This window comes from Lutjanus erythropterus, chromosome 7, assembly GCF_056507025.1.
Source record: "Lutjanus erythropterus isolate fLutEry1 chromosome 7, fLutEry1.hap2, whole genome shotgun sequence".
Classification (NCBI taxonomy): Eukaryota; Metazoa; Chordata; class Actinopteri; order Lutjaniformes; family Lutjanidae; genus Lutjanus; species Lutjanus erythropterus.
In genome coordinates, this window is record NC_139323.1 from 17944042 (window position 1) to 17967199 (window position 23158).

The window sequence follows — 23158 nt, forward strand, 5'->3', positions numbered from 1 at the left end:
AACAATGTAGTCAGAGACAAATAAATATTCTAAGTTTAAAATGTTTAAATGAATAAATAAATAATGACAGAAAGGAGTCATTCATTTGATTTTAGGCGGTTTTGTCAAATATATTTCTGTAGTCTGATATTCTAAAAACATGTTGCTTTTTATTGTATTTAAAAGCAAGAGAGATACTGAGTTAATCATTTAGTTTAAATCAATCAAACTCTCAAATTTTGCTGATGACATATCTTATTCTTAAAATCCTGGCTGTGGTTGCTCTGCACGACGCACGACGTGCTCAGTTTACTCCTCGCCCTACGTAAACACAACGTCACCACGTGCCTGTACCCGGAAGCGAGAGGCGGACCGACTGAAAGCGACACCGGTTTGACATGTTCGACCAAAACAAGTTTTCTGAAACAGGTTTACTAGCTTCCCCAAAAAGAAGAAGAGGGTCTGCTACCCGTGGTTAGTCATTGTTACCTCTGACAGCACAGCGAGCACATTTCATCAACGTTTGAAGCGTCAGTATGAGTCAGGAGGAATATATCGCAAAATTACAAACTGCAACAAGAGAAAAACTGAAAAGATTTGACTCCCTGCGAGGTAAGTTTTAAATTTCATGAAGATCATTAAGTGTATTTAGATAAAAATAATAATAATCCTAAAAAATAAAAACAAAACATGCCTGTATTCATTTTACTCTGTGTAAACAACCAGCTGTGTTTTTTTTTCTTTCCCTGCAGACCGAGAGGTGCAGCCTGGTGAGTTTTGGGACGTGGTGGTTGTGACTGCGGTGGATGAGAGCCAGAGAGAAGCTTATGAGCTGCAGATCAGAGAGAAAGTTGACAGGAAAGAGCTTCCCCTCGGAGTTCACTACAAGGTCTTCTCAGACCCGCCTGGATCTAAAATAGGTGAGTGAGTCAGTTTCATTTCACTGTCCTCCTGGGTTTGCAGCTGAGCATATTATTATCATTATTATTATTATTATTATTATTATTATTATTATTATTATTATTATTATTGTTATTATTATTATTATTAGTAGTAGTAGTACTAATACTAATATACCCTTGTGTTTTCAAGGGAATGGGGGCTCCACTCTGTACGCTCTGCAGCAGCTGGATGGCATCTATGGGAAAGCTCTGGGCAGACTGAGAGTCATCATCATTCATGCAGGTTTGAGATTTCAATGACCATTTGTTGCTGACATTTAAATAAACTGTAAATGATTCATGATGATGGTCCTGGAGACGTCTACTGAAGCAGGAACTACCACTGAGGTGTTTTTTTATGGCAGCAGTCTAACATGAGGTCAATAACTGCTCACACACTCCCTACAAGCTTTATTCTTACTCAAGTAAACTCTGCCTCTGCAGTTCTCACTGCTCGCTGCAGCAGCAGAAGATCGTCATCAACTACTTAACCTTGACAGATAAGCCTGTCACCATAACTACTTTTGTTGGACAATATCATGTTCCATAAGAATTTTGATAAATGACAATGTGAAAAAAACTTTAACATGTTCTAAAAAATAAGAGCAGTCAAGCTACAAAACCAAACCAATAATGAAAATGGACTATTTGGCTCTATTAACAATAATTTCACTTTAATAAATATTGAACATAAGGGCTTTAAAGAGACTTTATCCCTTAACAGGCATTATACTTGTATTGCCACATTCTGTTGCAACTATTTTTAAACAAAGTCAACATACTGGCTTGTTCACATTAATGTAATGCGTGTTCACGTAATGAGTTCTTCTCTGTCATTGGGCTTCAACCTGGAATGCAGTCATCATGCAAAACACTAATTAGCCTTGAGAAACACGTCCTCTTCCGTTCAACTGGTTCTCATTATAATGATAATGTGTGTGTGTAGGGGGCTGTGACACTTAAATATAGAGAGCAGACGATGAGAGAACAGAAGCAGCGCGACAAGATTGACAGCTTGTAGTGGTCAGGAAGAACCAGCTGTTTATTCTCGCATTGTGTTAGCTAAAATGTTGGTAACATTCTTATGCAAACAAACATGCATGTAAACACAACAGGTAATATTGTATGATATATGAAAATGACTTTGATAAGTTGATAATATAATTATTGTGACAGGTCTATTGACATATTCAAAAATGACAATATTTTAAAAGCCCATTTTAGACAGAGTAGCTGTTTATAACGGTTAAACTGAACATTATATTAGGGGAGTTTGGCAGGCAGTCACTGTGCTCCAGCTCTAGATTGTGTGTTTTCAGAGCAGCGGGCTTTTGTTTTTGGGATAATGGGCTTAACTTTACATGGACAACTGACGGTTATAAACACAACAATGTTGTGCCATCTAATGCTCAGGTTCAGTGTCCCTGCAGCCTGCAGGCAACCTGTCTGAGCTTCAAGTCTGGAAAGGAGGGGACGAGGCAAAAACAACTTGCTTCAACCATAACTTGTATATTAAATAGGGATTCAGCCTATTTAATATACAGTGTATAGCTCCGCCTCGCTATTGGATTGCAGTAGTCTGTTTTGGAACACCAGGGTCTTACATATTTCTCCTTTAAGGAATTAATTGCAAACGCTCAGACATTTAAAATATTGCTCACATCAAATGTGATCTTTCTCGTTTTAACATATCTCTCCTCATCCTTCCAGGAGGGTGGAGTCAACGTTTGCCCAGTGCCAGTGCCATGGGGAAGATCTTCACTGCTATGCCGCTGGGCGACCCTCTGTACCAAATGCTGGAGCTCAAACTGGCCATGTACGTGGATTTCCCGCCACAGATGAAGCCCGGCGTGCTGGTGACCTGTGCAGATGACATAGAGATCTACAGTATTGCAGAGGGTGAGAGTGTCAGATTTGACAAACCAGGCTTTACAGCTTTAGCCCACCCCTCCCCGCTGTCTATTGGTACGACCCATGGAGTGTTTGTGCTGGATTTGAAAGAAAAGTCCACGTTCTCGGAATTAGAGAACATTTCCTGCCTGCGCTTTTTGCATAAACCGAGCATCACTAAGATGCGAGATATGGGAGCTGTTTGTAAGAGTCAGAGCGGTTGTTTTTCCCTCTCTGATACTGAGTTTGTCTACACTGACAGCACCTACTATGTCAACTTTGACACTGCCAAGTCTCTCCTTAATCTGCTGAAAGAGTTGGGGCCCCTGGACTGTGAGATAGACGCATACGGGGACTTCCTCCAAGCACTGGGACCCAAAGCAACGATAGATTACACGCACAACACTGCGAATGTCACCAAAGAGGAGAGCAGCCTGGTGGAAATGCGCCAGAAGATCTTCCATCTTCTAAAAGGGACTCCCTTGAATGTCATCGTCCTGAACAACTCCAAGTTTTATCACATCGGAACTACGTCCGAGTACCTTTTTCACCTTACTGAGGATGCGGTGCTGAGGAGAGAGTTGGGCCTCCTGTCGTCTGCCTTCAGCGTGCAGAACTCTGGTGGCTCCTCTGGTTGCTGCGTTATGTACAGCGTCCTCGATCCCAGCTGCTCTGTCGGGGCCGGGTCAGTGTTGGAGTATTCCAGACTGGGAGCAGGAGTCTCCATAGGTGAGGGCTCCATCGTCAGCAGCTGTCAGGTCGGTGCAGGCCTCTCGGTGCCTGATGGAGTCTTCATGCATTCACTGTGTGTGAATCGCAAGCAGCAAACCAAATTTGTGACAGTTGTGTTTGGGATAAACGACAACTTGAAGTTTGGCGTGAAAGCTCCTGCATACATGGAAGAGCTGAAGCTGTTTGGTTTCAGCCTCGCAGAGTGTCTGTCCCACTGGGGGCTGAAAGATGAAGGCTTGAGATTCTCCGGCGATGCATCCAGCTGTAATCTGTGGAAGGCTTGCTTGTTTCCTGTTTGCTCTGATTCACAGAGCTCGTTCTCAATGTCTCTGGAGATGCTGCGTGCCGTCCTCAGTGGCTCTACGATCTCCCTCCCCAGAGACATGAAGCTGATGTCTATGCAGGAGGCCTTACAGTGTAAGAACCTGGAGGAGATGCTGAAGTTCAGGAAGGGACTATATGAAAACATCACACAGAGAAAATCAAAGAATTGAAGAAGTAGGGATGTATAGTCAATTGAGATATTATTGAAATTGCAATATGGCCAAGTGTAATATCCAAATGACAGAAGCTGCATTTTTTTGATAAAAGTAAAATGTGTGACAAAACAGCATTATAATGATGGACTGTAGAGTTTTTTCTATGGTAGCTTGTTCTACAGATCTTGAACTCCAAATGAAAGCAAACATGTTTGTTTGGTACAGACACCAACACATAACACATTATCATGATTTATAGGTTGGGTTTTTTTTATGCAACAGTTATCATTCTCACTAACTGTGAATCATATTGCAGTATCTGTCAAAATAATTCCAATATGATTTTTTTTTTTTTTTGCTGTCTGTAAAATTAAAAATTACTATTTGTAATTGAGATTATTTGAGAGGTTTCATGTTGTAAACTAAGTGTCAGGACTCTGAGTGTTTATCAGCAGTATGAAGACTTGATATCTTTTTGGTGTCTTCTAGAAGCTTATTATCTCATCCTAATGACACTGTTTTAACATTTTAAGAGGACGAAGTGTTAATATGGCTGCATCAAAGATAAAACGGTACACCAGCAGAAAGAGAAACATGGTGTTTGATATACAGTTCATTGATATTGATTGAACTGATTGAATATTATCTAAATAAAAATTGCAAACTTACTGTTTCATGAAGAATAGCCATAATCTAGAAAAGGATAATTTAAGGGCACACTATACAGGACCCTGCCTTCTGATCACATTTATTTATTTTATCATCGTTTTGCTGTGCGCGGTACACTTTACCAACCCAAGGTGTCAGTATTTGACAACCAGGGATTGAGACTCAACAATCAACAAATCCTGCATATTTTACTTTAAACAAAATACAAAGATCTCTACATGCATGGTTACGCTCAGGAATATTACCATTAGCCTTACAGACCACTCCAGAGGAGGACATAATTTGTTTTGTGAGCTGGTGACATTGAGAATGTTTTCCTGTCCTGTCTTTGAGGGCATAAGGGATGTACTTTTCACTAAAATGTCCATTTATGTTGATTTCTTTTGTCTGAACGGTTTTGAACTTATAAATTTGTACTTTATGAAGGAAAGTTTGTTTGTGCCAGGCTTTATTTGTCAAGCATGGGAGAGAAGGGGGACCTTTGCTGAAGACTTTTAATTTTGTAAGTGAAGGAAATGTTTTAACCCTGCAACTGTACTTTTGGTGTCTTGTAAATCCTGGAGGGTTGGGCAACAAAAATAAAAGAAATCAATCACATCAGTGCTAAGGTCAAAGTTTGTTTTCCTTATTTTTCTTAATAGGCACAGCAGACATTTATTATTAACACTATTAATTGCTACCTTGCAGTAATTACTGGGACTTAGTCATTGTTAATGATATTACACCACCTGTGCTTTTCCTGCTGAAGTCAACATGCCTGCTGTGAAAAATGCAGGACAGACAGAAAAAGTTTGGGAACCACTGAAATATTTCAACCTTAGTCCATCGACCAGGCTCTGTTTAGACTTTCTGGCACTGTGCTGGGCGCTGATCCCCATCTTTGTTTTTCTACTGTAAATGTACACACACACACCCACACACTGTCACACCGATACTCGTTTGCTTGCCCTCAGTGGGAGATCAGTTGTCGTAGTTGTTAGGCATTCCACTCAAAGGTGTTTATTTTTAGCCCACAGTCATGATCCCCCTTTATCTGGACCTGTGCAATTGTGTGTCAGAGTGAGAGATTGTGTTACTGCTTTACTCCAGTAAACCAAACTACACAGCAGATATTACAAGAGCAGGACCTTATCAATGGGAAATTACAAATCCAGACCAACTCAGACGTGTACAGGTAATGGCTCGTTTGTGATTGTGTGAGAATATTTTGATGTTAGATGTTTCCACTGGACTGAGAAGGAGATTTGAATTGAAGAAGGAAAGCCTGGAGGGGGAGTGTTTATTGTTAGCTGCCATCACTCTCTAGCACACACACTGACACTTTGTACAAAACTAACAATTATATGTAGTAGTGCTCAAATACAGGGTAAAATACAATTATGAAGACTCAGTTTTCTACAAACTTAAAGGCATAATGTGTATATTTCAATTTTTTACCCTGATGATGTGGTTGTGAAGATGAGTGGAAGAAGAAGGTGGGTGAGTCGTACTCTGTGATTGTTGAGAAGTTGGAAGACGACCTCCAGCTCAAAGACAGTGAGCTTGCGGACCTCAAACTTGCTTTCAGGTGATTTTTAATCTGGAATTCAGTCTGTGTGAGTCGCCACATTTAATTTGACAAGGAGTGTTTATCATGCGTGTGTTACTTTTCTGCGTCAGTTGAGTTTCATTTGTGACAAGCAGGCGATGTTGATTTTCTGTGGCTCAGCTCTGATGAGGCTTTTCAGAAGGTGAACGTGAGCTACAGAACAGAGAAGGGGCTGTCGCTGCTGCATCTCTGCTGCGTATGTGGAGGTATGCATGACTACTGGAGTCTATTAATAACTCCTCGGCAAAATGTGACAGTGGAAGGAAGGATTAGTATGGACTGACTGATGTCATTGTTTGAAGATGACCTTAAACATAAGTCAGACATAAATGCAAGCAGTAGATTTGAAAATTATTGTTATATTAAGAAAAATATAAACAGTTTACAGTTTGCCTGTTTCTTAGATTTTGTATATTATTCCAACCTGTTCTTTCAGTCACAATAAACATGATGTTTTGTTGAGTGACATATTTTACCAGCTCACAATATAACATATTTGTGAACAGGTAACAAGGCTCACATCCGCACCCTGATGCTCAAAGGCCTGCGTCCTTCCAGACTGTCCAGGAATGGATTCACTGCACTCCATCTGGCTGCTTACAAGGTGACAAGTATTAAAGAGCAATGAATGCAAATTTAGCATCTCTGTCTTTGTCTCACTTGTCTTGCTATGTGGTGAAGAGCTGTCCATGTTTTACCACATGGTGGAGTGCAAGTACACACAAAACCAGCACGATTAGTTACATCTCTGTGTCTTGTCTTGTCTTTATTAGGATCCTCATTAGCACCAGCATAAGCATTGGTTATTCTTCCTGGGGTCCACACACATACACACATTGACACTTATACACACAACAACCACATAAACACAACAAACATAAAAGCTCATCTCTTAAATTCACAGTAAAATAAAATAAGATAAGGTGGAGAAACAAATTGTCATTCAGCACAACATGCATTAAATCATGAAAAGAATTATAAATCCATCATTATTAATCCAGAAATCATAGGAACTTGATCCTTTCATATACACATACATTCATAATTCTTCATAATGGACATATAATCAGAATGACCTTACATAACATATTTGTCCATCCTGTGCTTCCACACATTGAAATCCAAGAACTAGGGCACAAAGACATGTCACATCCTCTGCTCTCACCAGGTTTACATTTTATTTCTTACACCATTTGCATTTGTGTGATGTGCTGTGTTGTCATGTTTAAACAAAGATGTGATACAGACAGAACAATCATGGCTGTATAAAATTAAAGTGAGTGTTTGGTAGTAATACTTCAAGGTCTTTGGGTGTCTATTTTTGTACCACAGGATAATGCTGAGCTGTTGACTGCACTTCTCCATGGAGGCTCAGATGTGCAGCAGGTGGGCTACGGTGCCCTCACTGCCCTGCATGTGGCCACGCTGGCTGGGCACCATGAGGTGAGAGCTGAGCTAATAACTGTAAAGAAAAAGATCAACAGCTTTGAACTTTTCATTGCTTTTGTTTGAAAGAGTATTAGGGTAAGGAATAATAATAATAATATAATAATAATTTTTTTTTATTAATTTGGCATTTTGAGAATAAAGTTGAAATGTTCAGAAGTAAATTGACTCTAGAATAACGTCTAAAAGTCGAGAGTAAGGGCAAAATTAAAATCCAACTTTCAGTATCGATGACAGGCATAAGAAAAAAAATAGAGCAGTGGAGGAAGATATTATTTTGAATTTTAAAATGTTGAAAATAAAGTTGAAAAGTTGAGAATAAAGTACAAAAAAAGAATTAAGTCTAAAAGTTTGGAATAACGTCCAAAAGTTAAACTTTGAGTATTAGTGCCAAACATAAGAAAAATAAATCAGAAGATTATTATTAGTTTGAATTTTGAGAATTAAGTTGAAATAATGTTGAAAAGTCGAGAATGAATTCAAAAAGTTGAGAATAAAATGCAAAAGTCCAGAATAAAGTCTAAAAGTTGACAATTGTCATACTGTAAGAGGAGGAAGATTATTTTTATTGTTATTGTTATTATTGTTATTACTTTGCATTTTGAGAATAAAGAGGAAATGTCAAAATTAAACACAAAAAGTTGAGAATAAAGTTCAAAGGAGGAGTTAATTCATTTGCACATTTCGACATTTTTATCAAAATGTAAAAAAAAAAAATAATAATAATAATTCTGCTCTGATTCATTTTTTTCCCTTGTATCCTTGTAACTTTTTGACTTTACTCTTGTTTTTTTTTTTACTTTATTCTCAACATTTTGACTTTATTCTTCAAATGCAAAATTAAAACCAAAGCGTCCTTCTCTCATTTTACCCCTTTTGACTGTCACTAATGCTCTTCAGTATTTTTGGACTTTCATCCTATTTTTCTCACCAGGCAGCAGATATCCTCTTGCAGCATGGAGCTTATGTAAATGTTCAAGATGCTGTGTTTTTCACGCCACTGCATATTGCCTCTTATAACAGCCATGAGCAGGTAAATTGCTTGTGTCAACCACCTCTGCATTCCTAACTGTCAGGGAAATTAACTAATGAGAAATCAGAATAATCTAAATTTATATGTTTCTTCTTTCTATCTGCCTTTTCAGGTGGCAAAGCTGCTGCTGAAGTTTGGGGCAAATGTAAATGCGAGTGGTGAAGTAGGTGACCGGCCGCTGCACCTGGCTGCAGCCAAAGGTTTTATTGGCATCGTCAAACTGCTGATGGGGGAAGGCAGCAAAGCTAATGGTAAGACCTGAGACTCAGAATGCTCCCCCCACTTTTAGTTAAGGGGAAAATCTGCCTTTTTTCATATGGATGTCCAGTCAGGATTGATGTTAAATGCAGTTAATTGAAGCAAAAAATTACGACTATATTGACCAAGAAAATGGTTTATCACCACAATAGCCTGTAGCTATAACTTTGTAGGCCAAAATCATCAGGTATCAAAATACTCGTCTAGCACACTCCTGGTTATCCAGAGGCAGAGGCTAGAAATCCAAGCTGAAATCGCCTGTGGTACGGTAGTTCTTCCTGCACCAGTGACATCACTGGTTTTGTAGTAAGGGAACCCAGCTATCTCTGTAAAAAAAAAGTGTCAGATTTTCCCTTAAAGACTAAATTGAGTCAAGGGAATTATTAAATAGCTTATTTCATACTTTACTTATCTATGGTTGTGAAACAGCCTTTAACCTACTTTAACAGATTCACTGGCTAAACCTTCTGATTCTCCTATTAAAAAGCTACAGAGTAGATAATTCTAGAGTTAAATTTAAACTTTTCTGCTCCACTCTCTCAGTGAATGCCCAGGACAATGAAGATCACGTTCCTCTCCACTTCTGTGCTCGCTTCGGTCACCATGAGATTGTGCGCTTCCTCCTGCAGGGCAACTTTGATGCACAGCCTCATTCTGTCAACATCTATGGGGACACACCATTACACTTGTAAATTCAGTGTCAGCAGCCTTCTATACATTTTTGGTAGGTGAGATGAAGTGGACCTGAAGTGCTATATTGAATGTTTCATCAGGGCCTGCTATAATGGAAAATTTGAGGCAATGAAGGAGATTATACAGCTTGCTGGCACAGAAAGTCTGTCAAAGGAGAACATATTCAGCGAGACAGCACTTCACAGGTATTGTCTCACACTGTATTTATTTATAGTCTGCAAAACAGAAACACAAACACATGCCCATGTTTTACATTGACACGTTGTTTGATTTATGAGTGTTGCTTTTACTGTGTGATTCATGTTGCACGGAGGTGATAATGAGTCTTCTGTTACAGTGCGTGCACCTACGGTAAAAACCTGGAGATGGTGAAATTCTTGTTGAGCCAGAACGCCATGAGCATCAACCATCAGGGCAGAGACGGACACACAGGTGACTCATTGCATCCTGTAAAACCAGTGGTAGTAACCAAGTACTGCACATTATCTGTACTTTACTTGAGTAGTCTGCCCTCATGACTCTTTATACGGTAACACTTTATTTGAAGGATTTTGCATGAGACTGACATGTCTCCATCATAACCATGTTATGACACCTGTCAAGAACCTGAGGGAGTCTTATGAATATTTATTACTGTTGTTATTAAAGGCCCAGTGTGTTAGATGTAGGGGGATTTATTGGAAGAATATGTCAGAAATTGAATATAATATTCATATGCATGTTTTCATTAGTGTGTAATCACCTCAAAATAGGAATCATTGTATTTTTGTTAGAATGAACCGTGTATTTGCGGAGGGTGTACGTCCTCTTTCATGGAGGTCACCATGATTATACAGTAGCCCAGAATGGACAAACAAAGCACTGGCACGACAGAGGGCCTTTCCTGGTTTTCGTGGCCACTGCAGTTACTCTCAACCTCCGCCTTGTTTTTTTAAAGGTTACTTTTAAAGGTTACTTTTTGGGTTTTTGCCCACAGCAAAGGGCCAAAGGCAGGAGTCCAACCTGTGGCCACTGCAGAGGACTGACAGTGTCAGTACATGGGGTGCATGCTCTACCAACTGAGTTACAGGGGTGCCCCAGAACCTCTGCTTTTTTAATCGTAATTGTGTGTTTGTCATCAGCAATTAAGGTCCCTGACAACTCTGTTTAGCCCTACACAGTGCCTGTTTTCATGGCCACATACGCCTGGTGCAGTTCTTGCTGGACGGCGGGGCAGACATGAACCTGGTTGCCTGCGACCCCAGCAGGTCCAGTGGGGAGAAGGACGAGCAGACGTGCCTGATGTGGGCTTATGAAAAAGGTCTGTTCATGTGTTGATTAATTTATAGCTGTCATGAAAGACCTGATGAAAACTAATTTTTCCACTCTTTTGTTTTTCTCCCTCAGGTCACGATGCCATCGTCACCTTACTGAAACACTACAAACGTCCAGATGAGTCCCCCTGCAATGAGTACTCCCAGCCAGGCGGGGGTGAGTGACCCCCCTTTAGAAATTATTATCAGAACTGAAAATCACACACGTCCCCCTGTTAATGTGTCTGAACATGTCGGCTCTGTTCCAGATGGGTCTTACGTTTCTGTGCCGTCTCCTCTGGGAAAGATCAAAAGCATGACTAAAGGTAGTGAGGTGGAGTGAAGCACAGCAGATTTTCCCACAATTCACATCACCGTCAGTTGACATGACACCACACACTGTTCCTTAACTACAGATCTGTCTTCCTCTGTGGCTGTGTGATATTGATCTGAAGAGGATGAAACCCACATTTAAAGTCTTTCAGACAGGGAATCCTCTGTGTAGCTATTTGATAAAAAGGAGCCCACAACCAGACTAAAGGAAACAGGATTTTTACTGTATTCAAATGTGGTGCACAAAGCTTACATCTATTTAAGTACTTACACTGAACACCCTGATCAAGGTATCAAAGTCTTTTTATGATCATTACACACACAACACAATATTGCAAAATGAAAAGAAAATTGTAGTTCCTTCACAAACTATATATATATATATATATATATATATATATATATATATATATATATATATATATATATATATATATATATATATACATATATATATATATATATATACAAATAAATGATGAAATTCAGAATAAAAATTGATAAAATACAAAACAAAATATATACAAGTATATGTCCAGGAAATAATTCTGTAGAGAATGTTTAATGATGATAATGATGATAAAATGGTTGACATCTTCACATAAAAAGTCTGACATCTGGGAGGCATTGTCCATCAACTTTGACTGAGTTTGTGCACAAAGCATCATCAGTCCGCCTCCCCTCGTCCTGCAGGACTCTTGCGTGTTGTGTCCCATCAGGATTTTTCTTAGATTGAGCTCTCTAAGAAAAATCCTGATGGGACACAACACGCAAGAGTAACAATAAAATGCTACTTTTCCCATTCAGTTTTGGCCACTATATTTTATTGAGTGAAGCATAAGCTGGATGGAGGAGGATCCACAGACTGAGATAATGTTTCCTGAAAATGTTGCTCTCAACTTTCAGAGAAAGCAGAAGTTCTCCTGCTCAGGGCCACCCTCCCATCTCAATTCCACCTTCAGCTGTCTGAACTGGAGTTTAATGAGATCATCGGATCAGGTAACTGGACTCCCTTCATCTGTTTTCTCTTCAATTTATGTGCTTCAGATAATCAGTTAATGTTATTGAGCATCAAATCTCTTTTACACCCAGGATCCTTTGGAAGAGTCTACAAAGGCAAATGCAGAAACAAAATTGTTGCCATAAAACGGTACTCATCCATTTAACAAACCTCTACAAAGATGATATTTTGTTTCTCATCTGATAAGAGGTAAACTTCAATGTCCAGTTCTTCAATGTCCTCTGATGTTTGTAGCTATCGAGCCAACACGTACTGCTCGAAGTCAGACGTGGACATGTTCTGCAGGGAGGTCTCCATCCTGTGTCGCCTCAACCACCCCTGTATCATCCAGTTTGTGGGGGCTTGTTTGGATGACCCCAGCCAGTTTGCCATTGTAACCCAGTATGTCTCTGGAGGCTCTTTGTTCTCTCTGCTTCACGAGCAGAAGAGGTGAGGAAGTGTCGAGGTTACAGCATATTATACTACCTGTAATAACTCTCATCCAGTTCCCACTGACACACATAAGCTACTAAACTAAACTTAACTTCACTGTGATATTTGCATGGAGTTATCACCTTCAAGCACTTACAATCCACAAAAAGAGCAGCCATATTTAAGACTTCGCATGATTGAAATAATGGCCAGCTAACATCAGACTGAAATTGATTCCATTGTACACAGTCATGCAATCAAACACAACAGTATTGGGTTTTTTTTACCTTTACATTTAAGATAGACATACAAAAAAGAAAACAATCTAAAGAAACAACAACCACAACAGCAACAAAAAGATGTTACAATGACACATTATGCATGCAAATGAAAACACAGCAATATAAGAGGGGGTATACAGAGCAGTGCTTCATAATTAATTGATTTCATTATCAAAAGGAGTAAAATGACATGTATATAGAGAACCAGAGATTCAGAAATTATTCACATACACAACAGACTGAACGGATTAGTCCTGAAACAAATAGCCAATTAATCTCATTGTCAGTGGACAGAAAATGAAATCAATTAACTCAACAACAATTTTGATGAAATTTGAAAGTCAATATCAGTCAGTCAATATTCTTACTTGCTCTTGTAAAGTGTGAAGTGTGAACATTTTTCCTTAATATCTCTGGTGGAGTTTATTGCAGACAATTCATAACTGGGTAGTTAGTTGCATGATTGTGTGTATTATTATTAGTTGGATGATAATGTGTATTTATGTTTCCATAGCCACACTGTTTTAAGGAAATAACTTTGCTACAATTGGGACGATGTTACTGGCTCCCCATGAAACCACTGTGCTCTATACTAACTACATATGTAGGAAACTCCAGAGGATCACTTGTACCCATGAATGTCGATTGTGGTATAGAGTCACAGTTGCTGCATTTGGCTATTGTGTCACTACTGAACTTTACTACCACCCACTGGATTTGTAGATATATGGCATTTTTTTCCACCAAGGTCAAGTGCCCAATCTTACAATATTAACAAAAGTGTCAAATAATTTGTGAATCTGCTCTGTGATTTGGACGTTCTACAAAAATTAGCTGCACCCATCCACCACGTTTCATGAAAATTGGACCAATAGTCTTTCTATAACCCTCCTTACAAACAAACAGACAAATGGCACAGTAAACATAAACTCCTTGGTGTAGGGAATTAAGAAAAGGAAGCTTAAAAGCCCTAGTAGAAGTTCTGGCAACTCCAGATCGGTGAAGTGTGTTGACATCAATTCATTTGATCCCTCACGCTTTGATTAAATCCTGATGTTGAGATCTACAAAGAGCTCACACTACCTTTAAGGAGTTCCTCAGTGTTTGACAAAGACATGTTTGCACAGCACAGATGACTGTTTCAGGTCTCATTATCCTCCTTGGAAGCGTCCGGGATCGCCATTGATCCAGATAAAGTGTCCCGTTAACTGTGCGGCCAGGTGCTGTCTTTATAGACTGTCCTATTGATCTGTGTAAAGTGCTGTGTGTGATTGGCAGGGACCATTGATCTGGCGCTAAGTGGCTGCTGCTTTAATGATGTGTCAATGGACAGGCTGATCGACCTGCAGTCCAAGCTCATCATTGCCATCGACGTGGCCAAGGGCATGGAGTACCTGCACAATCTCACCCAGCCTATCATCCACAGGGACCTCAACAGGTGGGTGCCACAGCAGAAGCACATGCGGTGGGAGGATATTGGCAGGCTGAAATAACTGTTATCATTACTAATAATACATGTGTTCCTGCAGTCACAATATTCTGCTGTATGAGGATGGACACGCTGTGGTGGCTGATTTTGGGGGTAAGAGACATTTTTCAGTGTTTCCTGTGCAGTACAAGAAAACTAAAGCTCAGCTTATAACATTGAATCAATGAATTAAATTTAAAGTGAAACTACGTACCCTTTGATAAAACAAACAACTTTCCATTTGTAATAGAATTTGTTGACTTCACTTCAAATAAAACTCACCTTTGCTCACTTTGGCCCAGTTTGGAGAAGCAGAAGATCTGAAATCTGGAAGCTAAGTAATTAATTATCCACTTTACACTTTACATGTATGCTATATTTAGAATATTTTCACCACTTTGCTGTCACGGCAGGCAGCCTTTTCAGATGGGTGTTATATTAGCCAAATATCATTCTCTTGTTAAACCAGACTTGTTTTGCAAAAACATTTGGTTTCTCATTTTGCCTTCCAGAACACAGGAGTTGCGGGTCTACCTCTGCCTTGATCAGTTATCTTTTTTTTGTCTCAATGTGTGACTCAGTGAATCAGAACTAACCTTTTAAATCGCTAGTGGAGTTTGGTTGGTTTGGAGAGAGTGACATTTGGTTCATTTAACAGCGGTTTCCTGTTGGAAAAGGCTCTCTGATGGAAAAATAAAGCAGTGACAATATTGCAAATATAGGGTGCGCATAAACTGATAGCGATTTTCATTGTGGGTAAAATACATTTTTCTGCTGACCCTGTCCACAGCAGTACATTGCTTGGCTTCCTCCACCAGTAATCCTCTCTGCTTTTCCAAACTGGTGTTGTGCCACCTGGCTACTGTAGGTAATACACCGACTATTGATTAGTACCTCATACAACTCCACATCGAATAATCTGAACTATCCCTTTTAAATCAAAGGCCAATTTGTTTAAAAAATAACAAAGAATAAGAAGAAAATAGGAAAGGGAAACTTCCGTCCTCTGCCCAGATAGCCCGTGGTTTTGTTTTCTTCTGACATCACCATGTAGTTCAATGTAAGCATAAACTAGTTTTGCCAATATTTTGATATAGTTTAAAATAATAAGTACAGCTGGACAATTGAACTGCCAGTGGATGTTCATTGTTGTTCTCCCCTCCTCTGCAGAATCTAGATTTCTACAATCTGTGGACGAGGATAACATGACCAAGCAGCCGGGGGTCAGTGCTGTTTCCTCTTTTTGATTTATCTGATGACGCGTACAGAACCTTTTGGAAAGAGTTTTTCTGTTTTTTGCCAAATCCTCTCATACCATCTGCAGCATCCCTGAAAGAAAGAGGCACTTTCTATTAAAGCATTTGCTGTTATTTTGTGGGAGTTGAAGCCAGAGCTTCTGCTGGCTGCTGCCATCAATTACCCACCAGCTAAAAAAAAAAAAAAACTGCCTCCATGCAGATTTTGTCTCAATGTGCTGACTCATCACTACCAGAGTGCTTGGCCTGCAGTTTGGTGTTAAGTGTGTTACGTCTCTTGGGAACTGCCTGTTGTGAGGAACTACTTGCCCTTGCTGGGACACAGTGTTTATGTCAGTAATTGGGCCTTATTTGTGTGTGTGTGTGTGTGTGTGTGTGTGTGTGTGTGTGTGTATGATGCCCTGATGTTTTGAAATCACCACAGTGTTATGACCCATTATTCATGTATGCATATTTTTGTGCATGTGTATATATATATATACGTGTGTGTTTGTGTAGAACCTGCGTTGGATGGCTCCTGAGGTGTTCACTCAGTGCACTCGCTACTCAGTGAAGGCCGACATGTTCAGCTACGCCCTCTGTCTCTGGGAGCTGCTTACTGGAGAAATTCCTTTCGCTCACTTGAAACCTGGTACTTTTTCTTCCCATCATTCATGCACTTGCACAGATGGTGATATTAGGTGTGCATATAGAGTTCAAACCAGTGGGGAGGCCTACGACACAATACAACTGTTAAATTAAGACATTTTGACACATCACAGGAGGAAAAACACAGATGCAAATTATTGAAAAGCATGATGGTTGAATTCCATTTAGCTGCTTCAGTATTATGGTGATAGTATTGTACACGCTGGCTCACTGTCAGGACTTACTGAGACCCCTGAATGGAATGGAGCCATTGTTATTAATTACACCTGTACTTTAATTACTGTGACAAGTCAAAAGACACCTAATGTCTCTTTTACTGTCCACTTCGCCCAAATATTGGTTAAGATGTTAAATTATTTATTGATTTATAAACAACTTTATACATTACGGTTTTGCTTGCTTATGCAGACAGTGATGAAATGACCCAGTGCAAGTCATTGAGAATGTGTATCAGGTGGTGACACAAATATCAAGCTCAGGTCAGGGAGTTTGTCACAAGGTTACATTGTCTGACAACTATGGGCGTACAAAATCTCATGATAATCAATGTCATGGTTATTGAAATATTTTTGTCTGGAGCAAAGTGGTTTACCAACAGATCCTGACATCTATGTTGTTTTTTTTTTAAATTTACAATGACATGAAACGTATTGAAATACATACAAAATATTACAATAAAATCCAATAGTGCACAAAAACCAAACAAAATCTATTGCATCACATAACCTAATTTTCAGATGTTTTCTGTGTCCTCAGCTGCTGCAGCAGCAGACATGGCCTACCATCACATCCGGCCTCCTATTGGCTACTCCATCCCCAAACCCATTTCTGCACTTCTGATGAGAGGCTGGTACGCCTGCCCAGAGGTAAATGACCAAATTCCTGAATTTCATTTGAGCTCTGATTATCAGAAATAGTCACGGGAATAATAACCTGTTCTCAATCGATTTACAATATATTTTAAATGCTACAGAATGTAGTTTATATCGTCAGTGTGCTGTACTGTTCAGCTTATATACTCAAATAGGAACTGCTCTGTAGTGTCAAACTGTAAAGCGATCTCCCCATAATCCCTCCATGTCATTAGCTATTTAGACAAACTGAAGCTCAGAGTAGTAATTGATGCTGAGTCAGCTCTCTTCCAAACACGTGCAGCAGTAATGAATGGCACCGCCGCGTCCCTAGATGATACATTATTGCATGGCTGTTCACATTTAGGAGCAACACATGACCTGGATGGGCCTCCCTCAGCACTGGGATGCTCATAATTAACCAGGCGTTGTTTTTTCTCTGCCTCATTAAGACACATTATAACACGGCCGAGCATGTTGGCACATTTCTCCCACTGTGGTGCAGCTCCTTCCTGTTTGCCAACAAGTTGCTCGCTCCCTCACGTCCTGGCACACTTTTTTTTAAACAAGCGTGTGAAGTTAACAGGCTGTCACAAAGTTTCATGTGCACGCATCTCTCATGGTGCCTCACCTGTACCGTACAGCAGCTCCTGTGGGGTTTAAAAATGGGACACGCTGCACTGTGTTTACAGGGTTTGTATTGTAAAATGAATTTATTAAAGCCCGAGAGAACGAATGCTGTTGCATTGGAGTGTTTTTTATGCCTACGTATCGGGGACAGCAGTGGCTGGAGGCAGCATGTTTTCAGGTTCTCCATCCATCTGTCTCATTCTTGTTAACACAATATCTCAAGAACACCTTGAGGGAATTTCTCCAAACCCAGGTTAACTCAAGAATTAATTGATTAGATTTTGATGGTCAAAAGGCACTGTGACCTCATGTCCATCCCATCCTTGTGAAGTGTATATCTCAAGAGCGCCTTGATGGAATTTCTTCACATTTGGCACAAATGTCCACTTGAACTGGGGCACCCCCATAGCTCAGTTGGTAGGGTGTGTGCACTATGTGTTGATGCTATCAGTCCTCTGCAGCGGCTGTTGATTCCCTCCTGCGGCACATTTGCTGCATGTCATCCCCTCTCTCTCTCCCCCTTTCCTATCATATCTTCAGCTGTCCTATATTAATAAAGGCAAAAGCTCAAAAAATAATCTTAAAAAAAAAAAAAGTCCACTTGAACTAAAGAATAAACTGGTTATGCCTTGATTCATCTGTGATGTGGTTCTGATCCGTTCTGCACATAGCCTCATGTCTCACCAGCAGTGTTTCAGAAGCAGAGTGTCTGATCATGTTGACTTGCTAAGATTTTGTTGGTTTGGTCATTTTTCCTTATTTTTGTGCTTCCACCATGGGTACGTAGGCTATGTAGTTAAACAGTGAGGCTGCACATGGTGTTTTATTTTGAAAATTAACTGGCTCTATGTTGTTTCTCTGTCTGACTTCCTGCCCGCTAGATCTGGTCTGTACAGCTTGACGTTACTTCCACCAAAATTAGACTTGCTGCGTATTATCTGTCAAGCACAGTCAAGAGCTGCTTCTGGGGTGTGCCGAGCGCTTCTGGAGTAATCAAAAGTCTGGTCTAAAATAGCCGCGATCAGATCCGGTGGCTGCAGTGCAGCAAGAACATGTCACAGCTGTGCGAAGTGGAATCAAGGAGTTAGAATTTGGAGGTCAAAAGTCACTGGAAGGAATTTTTTTCAAATTTGGTACAAACATCCAAAAGGATGAACTGAATAGAAGTTATTGGTCAAAGGTCACAGTAACCTCACAAAACATGTTTTTGGCTGTAACTCCAGAATTCACATGTTGATTATAACAAAATTTCATTTTATATCCAGAAGTTTGGACAGATATAGATACAACAGTGAGGCGGTGATTCTAATTCGATGGAGCAGTAATTATTTGATTACTGCCAAATAATGTGTACAAAACATCAGGAGAAAAGTGTCAAAATAAAAATAAGAGGAAGTTTGTCATGTTATCATGTTTTCGTTTTTACTGTGTGGTCTTAATATTCTTGTGCTGTGTTGCCCTGTAGTAAAGCAGTCCACACTACATAGAAAGGCCTTGGCCTGTATCTGAGGATGTGATGTATAATTGAACAGCTCCACTCCGGGGATGCAGTGTTTGTTCTGTTACAGTGAGGGAGGAGATCTGAGGACTGCTTTTGAAGCTGAGTTCACCTTTGCTTCATGTGTGGGTGGACTAAAACAAGCTCAACATACAGGACTGGACAGTGTTTGAGAGAATAATACACGTGTCAGTCCCTGATGCATTTGATTGTTCAGCAGTGAAGCAAAAATAATAATCACAGTTTGCTTTTTCCACTGTAGGACAGGCCTGAGTTCTCTGAAGTAGTGTCCAGCCTGGAGGAATGCTTGTGCAATGTTGAGGTATATAATATCCTACATATTCCTAAATATCATTCTGTTCACGACATATACTGTATGTTATGATAATTAAATCCTCTCGACTTTGCAATATTTCTGCTGGTGTGTGTTTGTGTGGCAGCTGATGTCTCCAGCCTCCAGTAACAGCAGTGGCTCCCTGTCCCCCTCCTCCTCCTCGGACTGTCTGCTCGGCCGAGGAGGACCCGGCCGGAGCCACGTGGCGGCCCTGCGTTCCCGTTTTGAACTTGAGTATGCTCTCAATACTCGAGCCTACGCCTTCTGGACTCAGAGGTAAGAGAAACTTATGCACCTCCACCGACGTGTGATGGTCCAGAGGGTACTTTAGGATAATTTATTGTACAATGGCTTAATTCATACTCATAGAATAACAAATGCTTTAATATCCCTGTTGTTGAGTCTTTCTAGTTTATTAAGTTGCCAACAAGAACAAAAGAAACTTTGTTTCTTAATCGCCACAAAATTACCAACTGGAGCCTCTTAGTCAGGGCAGATTATAAAATAAGAAACAAAGTAATGAGAACTTATCTCTAAATACCGTCAAAATGTATATAAATCAATCAATATATTGCCTGTGTCATACACTGAATACCAGGGGTTAGTTTTTATCTCTGAGCCAGAACATGGTGCACCTGGTGCACCAAATTCACTTGTTTGCAGATATCAGTTTATCTGTTTATCTGTCCTGGAGGCCTGACAAATCCATTTTTCCCAAAACTTCTGTTGTAGTTTCTAGTTTCTGTTGTAGTTCACATTAAACTGCCAAGTTGTCCACCAAAATGCAGCACTAGCTTTGATTCCGAAAAATAATTTCTGCAGCACTTGAGTGCTACAAGTTGCAAGTCAGTCAGTAACTTACACTCACAAGCAATCAGCTCAACTGGAAATTGGAAATGCTGGAACCTACTGGTAGCAATGACCCACATAACTTCCCAAAGTTTCATTATCATACAGTGAAGTCAGTAATATCCATGACTGATGACTGATCCTTTAAGTCTCTAATGTACTGATGTAACTGAAGATGACGACTGAATTCTCTTTCTGATATCTTTTCTCAGAGCTTTGATTGGTTGAAAATGTTTGTATGTTTTGTCTCTGCAGCCAGATCATTGGAGAGGGAATTCCTCAAAATAATTTATTTGGCTAATCTTCTCTTCAGTTACCATGTGGATAAGCCTTAAGATTGCCTCAAAAAATATTTTAAAAAGCTTTAACAGAGAAATCTGAGGTTGTTTTCCTCCGTGGGGCAGTTCAATTAAATGTTTTGGGCTCTGCTAACAGGAATTACACAAATATCATGTCTGGGCTTGTTCTAATTTGTAGAGACGACTCAGCCTGGATAACTGTTGTGCCAGTTAAGATACTTACTGCAACAGTGAGGATTGGAGTTGCTCGGATACGAAACAGGAAACAAAGGAAAGCAAATGCAATAAAACATGCATGGCATTCTGACCGAGGAGGAAGGCCTCTATTAGATGCAGGACTTTGAGTCTTGGTACTGTGTGTGTGTGTGTGTGTGTGTGTGTGTGTCAGAGGAGTCGCAGCCTGGTAACAGTCACTATGAACCCAGAAACAGCAGGTTGGCTGAATGTGGTGTGCCAATAATTTCCTGGTGCTCCATCTGAAGTTAGACAAGACCTTTCTGGATGTTTATATCCCAAAAAAGAATGTTTAACTTTCACAAATCAATGATTATTACTAAAAATTACTAATTTTCTGAAGCGGTGTGCAGATCCCATCAAACCTGTCGTCAATTTTGTATCTTGGACTCCTGCAGAGAAAGTGAGAGCAGCCTGGTATTAGGTCGGACGTTACGTATTGAATGTCTTCTGCTTCTATCTGAATCCATCTCATCTGTCTTTCTCCATGTAAATGAAGCAGTATATATTTCTGGACCAGTGTTTTTCAGTGGATTAAAGATGAAGAGTTGATTTCATTTATTTTATTTTATAGTGAGCGGCGGCGTGCATCTGGAGGGCTTTCACTGGAGGAGCTCAGAAGGAACATGCAGTTTTCGCCTATTGATCGAAATGGTTTGTTTGCAGAAAAAATGTGCACTAATACTTACAATGGAATATTAGAACAATTGTAGGTTTAGAAAAGCACAAATTTCCAAGATTATAGTTGTAAAAATAAAAAAAAACCTTGAATATCTTTGATATTATAAAAAGTCATAAATTTGCATGGAAAGAATTATAAAGTCTCTGAGATTTAAGTCATAAATTTACATGAAAAAAAGGCCAGGGCAACTTATAACTAATAGTTAACAACATTTTTTTTAATTTTTTTTTTTTTTACCATCAATGGCCCTAATACGCCATCATAGATACTGTAGTGACAGTATTTTTTTTTAAACTCTAAGTACTGGTGTTGGGATCAGTTCAGATTCTAGCTGCTTTTGAAGACTTGTTCTTATGAAATGTTGACTTTTGTGATTTTTTTTTCATAATATTCACTTTTTCAGTTTTAAACTTTTTTTTTTTTTTTTTTTTAAAAACAACAGTAAGTATTTATTGTCAATAAATCCCATGAAAAGAACAAAACTAACACATTTTTTGACTTCTGTACCCTGCCTGTGGCTCTCACTCAGCCTCATACATACAGTCACAAATACACAGGTTCATTTAAAAAAAAAAAAGAAGAATCAGTAATTTCAGCAATGTAGTTTTTAGCAAACAAACTCAAACAGGTGTAAAAGGTGCGTTTGTTGAGGACTATTTTTAGTGAGGGATCAATACACATTTGGTTGTCTAGTGAATATTTTTGGCAGCAGGACGATATATGTGGGACTGACTCAGTATTCAGTCTTCTAAATGGGAGCAAGTTATTATTGGTTTGGGTCTTTCGATGGACTTAATTTACAATGACAATATTACAGTGTCAATAACAGTAATATTATAATTCACAAATGAAAGTGATCATAAATGGTGAGTTAGTTGTCATCGATTTGTCTCTTTTTCAGGCTACGTGTCTGATCCCATGAGCACCATGAGATTCTGCTCGTCTTTCAGCAGCAGTGGCAGCTTCGAGGACAGCAACTAAAACCACTCTTTATTATTACCTTAATAATTCATGCCCGTTTTTGACAATTCATTTGAAGTAAAACTATACAAACAGATGGTAGAAGCAGTAGATATTGTGAACTATACATTTAGTTGTAACATACTGTATATGGATGTGTTGTTTACGCTACACTCTTAGTTCCCAAAATCTAGTCTTGTGTTACATTAACTTTAGTTGTTAGAAATATTATGTAAACAGTTTTTTTAAGACTTTGTTGAGCCATTCAGATCTTGTAAATACTGTATGCGTGACAAGCAAAATTTGTTTTTGTGCACATGGTTTGCATAAATCTGAAAAACAAGCTGTGTGAGCTGTGACAATGTGTGTTAATTCATTGTACACGTCTTCACTGAAGGAAAAG

At 39.4% G+C, this 23158-nt stretch overlaps 2 protein-coding genes across 2 annotated transcripts; both read left to right on the forward strand.

The window, feature by feature from the left end:
- The first annotated feature begins 320 nt into the window (after positions 1-320).
- fpgt (fucose-1-phosphate guanylyltransferase) lies at positions 321-4416 on the forward strand. The gene is made up of 4 exons (XM_084723001.1): positions 321-591; positions 732-899; positions 1072-1164; positions 2631-4416. Exons 1-4 carry the CDS (start codon positions 516-518, stop codon positions 4034-4036), a joined length of 1743 nt encoding a protein of 580 aa, XP_084579127.1. The 5' UTR covers positions 321-515; the 3' UTR covers positions 4037-4416.
- Positions 4417-5557: 1141 nt separating this feature from the next.
- Positions 5558-23103, forward strand: tnni3k (TNNI3 interacting kinase). Its single transcript, XM_084723002.1, has 25 exons — positions 5558-5864; positions 6149-6257; positions 6399-6484; positions 6785-6882; positions 7611-7721; positions 8659-8757; positions 8870-9008; positions 9559-9703; positions 9789-9893; positions 10046-10140; positions 10859-11008; positions 11095-11178; positions 11270-11326; positions 12240-12332; positions 12426-12483; positions 12589-12783; positions 14380-14484; positions 14576-14628; positions 15685-15737; positions 16269-16401; positions 17175-17284; positions 19660-19719; positions 19838-20007; positions 21688-21767; positions 22697-23103. The coding sequence occupies exons 1-25, from the start codon at positions 5825-5827 to the stop codon at positions 22774-22776; spliced, it is 2508 nt and encodes an 835-aa protein (XP_084579128.1). The 5' UTR covers positions 5558-5824; the 3' UTR covers positions 22777-23103.
- The last annotated feature ends 55 nt before the right edge of the window (positions 23104-23158 follow it).

Coding starts and splice junctions, on each gene's coding strand:
- fpgt (XM_084723001.1), top strand. CDS start 516: ATGAGTCAGGAGGAATATATCGCAAAATTACAAACTGCAACAAGAGAA. Junction 592..731: donor AAGATTTGACTCCCTGCGAG/GTAAGTTTTAAA, acceptor CTTTCCCTGCAG/ACCGAGAGGTGCAGCCTGGT. Junction 1,165..2,630: donor AGTCATCATCATTCATGCAG/GTTTGAGATTTC, acceptor TCATCCTTCCAG/GAGGGTGGAGTCAACGTTTG.
- tnni3k (XM_084723002.1), top strand. CDS start 5,825: ATGGGAAATTACAAATCCAGACCAACTCAGACGTGTACAG. Junction 6,258..6,398: donor GACCTCAAACTTGCTTTCAG/GTGATTTTTAAT, acceptor TCTGTGGCTCAG/CTCTGATGAGGCTTTTCAGA. Junction 11,009..11,094: donor GATGTGGGCTTATGAAAAAG/GTCTGTTCATGT, acceptor TTTCTCCCTCAG/GTCACGATGCCATCGTCACC.